General features: G+C 49.3%; 1 protein-coding gene across 1 annotated transcript in view; it reads left to right on the top strand.

Annotated features, from left to right (window-relative positions):
* Window positions 1-1,443: 1,443 nt before the first annotated feature.
* Mgst2 (microsomal glutathione S-transferase 2) overlaps window positions 1,444-6,515 on the top strand; it is a 35,986-nt gene continuing 30,914 nt past the window's right edge. Inside the window, exon 1 of the mRNA XM_033759941.1 lies at window positions 1,444-1,585. Within this exon, the coding sequence (XP_033615832.1) occupies window positions 1,543-1,585 (43 nt within the window). The 5' untranslated portion in view covers window positions 1,444-1,542. The remainder of the gene's footprint in view (window positions 1,586-6,515) is intronic.

The raw sequence follows: 6,515 nt of genomic DNA, 5'->3' as shown, positions 1-6,515 counted from the left end.
GACCTCAAACTCCTGGCGATCCTCTTGCCTCAGCCTCCTTAATGCTGCAATTACAGGCGTGCACCACCATACCCACCATTTATCTATTTATTCCCAGTGCTTTCCAAACTTTATTTTGAGACTGGGTCTCACTAGGTTGCTAAACTGCCCAGGTTGGGCTGGAACTTGCAATCTTTTCCCTCAGCCTCCCACAGTGCTGGGATTACAGGTGTGTCACCATGCCCGGCCCAACACACTGTTCACCAAATATGAGATTCAGGTGGGGAAGAGTCCCAGCTTCACATGTGGAAAGTATTCATCACGCAGGAAGGAAAAATCAGGAGCAGACACTTCCATCTTCCTGGGGCCCTGTGGTCTTAAGATCAGGGGCTGCAGCCAGCTTTGGTGGCCTGGTTTCTGTTTCCGGCCAGCATTAAGGGACTCGCAGACACTGCCCAGTGCACTGCCTCCCTGGGTGTCCATCTGTTTCTAAGTTGTGCCACTGTCACTGCATGCTGGGCTGGGGTCGCTAACCTGGTAACCAGAAACGAGGCAGCCCTTCCTCCTGCTGCCACCCCTGGCTTTCTCAGACCCTGGAGGCACCGTGGCCAGTGTTCCCGACCTCGTCTCTGCCCTGGCTCAGCCTGTGCCCCTGCCTGGCTCCCCGCAGGGCCTCTGCCCTTTCCACCCACAGCCCTCCTCCCTCCCGGTGTTCGGTGTTCATGAGGCGGTTCCAGTGACTACTCACCTGCAACAAATTACCCCAAAGTCCAGGGCTTTCAAACAGCCGTTTAATTGGCTCATGAATCGCGTGGGTCAGCGGGCATGGCAGGGCTTGCCTCTCTGCTCAGTGTCGCAGCTTCAGGCTGAGGACGCCGGTGCCTGGGACGGACTCGGTGGTCGTGGGCTGGAATCACCCGTGGACGCTGTCTCCACTTGGTTCTGGAGGTTGGTGCTGCTGCAGGTGGGGCCTCTCTGGAGCTGCCGCCCCAGACCCTAGGCAGGTCTGTCTGTCTGTGTGCCCCTTGCTCCCTCTGGGCCGGTGGCCTTGGGCAGTTGACGCAACCGAGGGCTGAGCTGGAGTCCACTGCCTGTCTGACCTTGTCCCAAAGGCCTCGTGGTGTCGCATCTGCTGTACTTACGTCTTGTTGATCCACAAGGGGGCGTAAGTTTCCTCAGGTCTCCCACAGTTTCCAGTAGGGCCACCAAGGCCCAGTGTCCTGGAGGTGCGGCTCTCCAGGAGATGGGGTCTCAGCTGTTCCGCTTGCATCTTATTCCTGGTGGGCCACGCCTGAGGGTTAAATCCCGTTTCTTTTTTTATATTTTTGCCCCTGTGACTTTCGAGCTGTTGTCTGTGTATCCTGGTGTCAAAACTATTGCTCTTTCGTTGATCTCTGAAAAACTACATTTTTATAGGACACTGTTTAGGAATAATTTTGGCAGACTTTTTTTTTCTCCCCCACTTGTTCCAGTTTTGGATGCTCTGGGAAGCAGCAGGAGGAACACAGAGTGTGGCTTGGCCTCCAGCTACAGCTGCCTCGCTGGTGAAGAATCCCCTGGGTGATGACGAGCCTGGGATTTACGCCCCCTCCTGGCTCAACAAGATGTAAGTTATTTTTGTAGAAAGGAGGGAGGATGGCTCCAGCTCTGAGCATTCCTGGGGTGCTTGGCTACTGAAGCCTCAGAAACAAAGCGGAGAATGAAGCGAGAACAAAAAGTTCTCTGAGGCAGGCACTGGCCATCCTGGTGTTGTGAACACAAAAGATGTTTCAGTCACATTGGGGTTCACTTCAGTGGTGTCCTTGCTGACTGGAATGTGAGGACCACTAACCTGGATGCCCTCACAGCCAGCTGGTGGGAAAGGGCTGCTGGCTGTTAGCTAAGGCACTGCCTCCTGCCGCACTTACGCACTTACGCTGGGGCCCAGAGCCCTGTTTCCTCGGCTTGGTGGAGGGGGATGGGTCCCTAAGGATCTGGGAGGGCTGCCTGGTCCTCACCTCTGGTGACAGGAAGAGGTGGTGTGGGCTCCACTGGCAGCTGTTGCAGAAGATGGTGGTTCTCCACCTGGCTGTGCCTTTGTCATCCTCAGAGTTTCGAGAAAGTCTGGGTGCCCAGGTAGAAACTGAGATGATTAGGCCAGAAGTTCTCTGTGCGTGGAGATCTAAGTGTCTGTGCCGCTAACGGCCCCCATGATTCCGGTGGGCAGCCAAGTGGAGGCTTTGGGCGAAGAGGACTGGCTTGGCTGGCCTTGGGCTGGCTCGGTATCTCCACCAGAAACATGGGAATCCAATAGGCAGTTCACCGACTGTGCAGAATGGCTGGGCTAATTCTAGGCAGGGTCGGCCCAGGCCTGTGTAGGACCTTCTGCTGAGTGTTTGGAGCTTCAGGGTGGACGTCCGTGGCTCCTCAGACCAAACTCCTCTCAGCTGCCCTGGGCCATCCTATCTCCTGTCTCCCAGTGCCCTGGAGCTGGCAGGTGTGTGAATCAGGCCCAGGTGATGGCCTGGCAGGTGCCCAGGGTTCATACCCTGTTCGAAAGCATTTAACCCCAAAATACTATTTAGTTGAGACGTTAGTAACAATTCGATGAAAGAGGCAAATCCATAATATTAGTTCCTTTCCTCACTGTTGAATTGCCAACATGTAGCACGTTACCTAATTTGGGGGCTACATTTTTGTTTGATGTGTGCTAACCTGGAAATACAGCCACCTCTTGTAACATTATCTCTGTGGAAGTGTGTGTTCTGAAGCCTAAACATTCAGCTTTCAAATTCTCTCTTTCTCTTATTTTTTTTTTTAGAGAGTGTCTTACTATGTAGTTCAGGCTGGCTTTGTGTGTATGTGTGTGTGTGTGTTCCAGGGACTGAACTCAGGACCTAGTGCTTGCCAGGCAAGCACTGTGCCATTGAGCTAAATCCCCAGCCAGAGGCTGGCCTTGAACTCACTATGTAGCCCAGGCTGACCTTGAACTCGAGACAGTCCTCTTGTTTCAGCCTCCTGAGTGCTAGGTGACCTGTGCCACCATGGTGGGTAAAAAATTCCTTTCTGGCACCTGAGTGTTTATAGAGTGTGTGTGTATACCAGTCAGTGTTTGCTACAGAAACAGATATAATGCAAGACATATAAATATACAAAGATATATAGATTGGCTTATGATGGCCGCCCACAGAGCTGGGTGTGGAAGAGTTCAAAAGGTCTGCCTGCACACTGGGGATCCTAAGGATCCAGTTGGAAGCCTGGAACCTTCTTCATGTCCCTCTTACACTGTTCTGGTCACAGTCCTCCCTAGGTGGGTTCTCCACACCCAGCCCTGTGCTGTGCGGTCTAGCTGGGCATTTCTTACTCAAACTGACACAACCAGTCCACCATCACAGGGCGTGTGCATGAGTTATGTGCCTGTGTATACAGCATGGTTGCGTGAGTGTGTGTGTGTGTGTGTGTGTGAACCTGGGTGTGTGTATTGGTGTGCCTGTGGCATGGAGGGCTGCACAGCCAGGGCTTGTCAGGGAGGGGGATTTCTGTTTCTCCTCAGCAGTCTCCAGATTCTGCTGTCGTTCATCCTCCCTAATCCTTATGTAAACTTAGGACAACGCAGGCTGAGACCTTCTATTACTGTCAAAAGCCATTTTGAAGCCATTCAAACACCCTGTATCCTTCCTTCTGGGAAATCTGCGCAGTCTGGAAATTACACCGGCATTGGCAGGCCTTCTGTTTTCCTCTGTTGCTACATAACATGGCCTTATCAGCAAACAGGGCTGCTCTTCTCTGAGCCCTTGGGGGTCAGAGGGCAGGTGGGGTGGCAGGCAGGAGGACAGGTCAGAACTCTGGGTTCCCTGTCACAGACCAGCTTCTATGCTCTTTGCTTCCTTGAGTTACTGCATTTACTCATCAGAGGAACCCCTTAAGGTCAGAATTTTCATTTCCCTTTATTTATTTATTTATTTATTTTTGTTTGTTTTTTGAGACAGGGTCTCACTATGTAGTTGAGACTGACCTGGAACTCACTGTGTAGCCCAGGCTGGTCTCAAACTCAAAGGATCCTCCTGCCTCAGCCTCCCGAGTGCTGGGATTACACGTGTGCACCACCACGCCCAGCCTCATTTCCCTTTAAAGGAGACCAGTCTGGGGAAGTATAGCCACAGGCCCCACTGCCCAGCAGACAAGCCTAGGTCACTCCAGTCTTGTACACTGAGAACTCATCTCTGTGTCTGTACATTTTTCCCTCCCTTTGTCTCTGTGGCTAAGCTTTGATCAGACTTTTTGGTGTTGGGTGTCAGACAGCTTCTGCTAAGACTTGGAATCCAGTTGTATCTCTGCCCTATGCCCAGGACGAACACCTCCTCCATCTTCTTTGCCCTCCTTACCTTGGTTTTTCACACCTCTGGGGTTACAGATCAAAGTACTCTGGTTTCTAAAAGGAGAGAGGATATTCTGTAAGACTGCTGTGGTCTCTAAACATTTGCCTCATGTGGCAAAATAGGGCATAATTTCAAATCTCATTTATCTGAGCTTTGCTTACAAATTTGCTGTGCTATTATAGGGTTACTCAATTGCTCATGACTTCTGGCAAGATAATGTAATAAACTCTAGGCATGAGGACAGCCTTCCCTGGTCTGTCTTTCAATCAAGAGCACTGTGGTCATTGATACCGTCATTACCCTGATTATTTCTGGGCTTTGCAGGGAAGGAGGTGTGTTTTCTTTCTATCTCTCTGTTGGCCAGTTGGCAGTGAGGACAGCCCTGCTACTGGAAGGACAGGAGAGAAGACACACGGGGGGACCCGAGAACAATTTGCAGGGATGAAATGGGAAATGCTTCTGAGAGGACAAATTTCTGTCATTTTTGTGTTTCATTTATTTTTATTGATAACCAGTGTTACACAGAAATAATTACTTTTAGTTTATAGCTCATGAATGTCATTCTTTCACGTGGTTCAGGGTTACTTTTATATTATCCAAATTGGCTTTTCTGATTTTTTTTTAACCTGGGGTGCAATTCTTGTAATAAACTAATTATTATAAAACTAAATTGAGATTTTTTTTTTTTTAGTTTATTGAATCCAGAGTGCTGAGATACATTCTCAGCCTGTTTTTATTTTTTATTTTGAGACAGGGTCTCTCTAAGCCACTAAGTTGAATAGGTGGGCCTTGAACGTGTCATCTTCCTGCCTTAGCCTCCCAGAATGCTGGGATGACAGGTGTGTGCCACCACGCCTGGCTTAAAAATATTTTACTGTCATTACCAATATGCTGTTTGCCCTCTTATTTTTCCTTTGCTTACAACAGTGTAAGAAATGGTTGAGGCAGCTTTAGAGTCTGAAAGTTTTTGGTGTCCCTGGCAGTGAAGCATAGCCCGCCGTGTTGGTAGGAGACTGCCCTGGAGAAGGGCTTCAATGAATGAAGCATTAAGGACTGAAGACCCTCAGGAGGTGAGAAACCCTCTGTCTGCCCAGATGGCAGTATGATTGTGTAATACAGGAAATGAATACTTAAATCTGAATAGATGTTAACTCATAAGCCCTTCGGTAGTGTAAGAGCATGGGTCAGAGCAGTTAGTTTAGCCTATTGAGAGGTAGTAGCTGGGGGGAGATGTGGCTTTTATAACAGAATCACAAGAAACAGTTGCATATCCTGCCCTGGTAGGCAAAGTGTGGGCAACCGTGCAGAAACTTCCATCAACAAACCAAGTATGATCAGGGCCAGGAACAGGGAAAGCTGAAATGTGGGGAAAGGAGGAGGGGTATAAGTTCTGTGGGTCCAGTACTTCAGAAAGAGACAGTGAGTACAAGATAAGAAGCAAGGTTGAAATCAGGGCCCAAGGCAAATGTCACCATGGGGGTTTCCATAAAGAGCTAATAAAACAGAAAGAAATGGGGAGCAGAGAGGGGGTGGGAGAGACGTGATGAGGATACGAGACCCTGCAGGCTGTGAGAGAGTAAAGCATAAGCAGTGTATGTCTGGTTATTTTAAGGGCTTCCATAAGCATTACAGCAGCAGTGGCAGCTGACTATAGGCAGGGTGGCCAGCCTAGGATAGTGGGATCAAGTTGTTTAGACAGAAAGGCAGCCGGATTTGGGCTGGCCCCTGAGTCAGAATGGCAGCTGCAGCTCCCCCAAGCTGTATAGTGTACAGGCAGAAAGGCTCAGTAAGGTCCAGCAAGTATAGACCAGGAGCTGTCTTTAGGGTACCTTTTAAGTTCTGGAAAAAGGAGTTTTTATGTTCTAAAGGCTCCATTGGGTCTCCTTTTGTAAGTTTGTACAAGGGTTTGGTAAGGAGGACAAAACTGGGAGATGAAAATCCAGAGATGAAAGTGTCCCTTACCTCAATATGCATACATTTTCCTTAAAAAAAGTATCCCTCCACCCCTTGAATGGAGAGAAGTTGTTTAGTGGTGTCCCCACTTGGTATCTGAGAAATAAACTGGACATTATCAAGGGGAAGGCCTTGAGTGTGTTTATGAAGGATAATGACACACAGAGAGTAAAACTTGGCCTTAGAAGGGGACAACATAGAATCCCTCTAAATGTTGTAAAATCA

Source organism: Fukomys damarensis, unplaced genomic scaffold (genome assembly GCF_012274545.1).
Source record: "Fukomys damarensis isolate Sample0158 unplaced genomic scaffold, DMR_v1.0_HiC HiC_scaffold_38, whole genome shotgun sequence".
NCBI lineage: Eukaryota > Metazoa > Chordata > Mammalia > Rodentia > Bathyergidae > Fukomys > Fukomys damarensis.
This window is presented reverse-complemented; position numbering and strand designations above follow the sequence as displayed.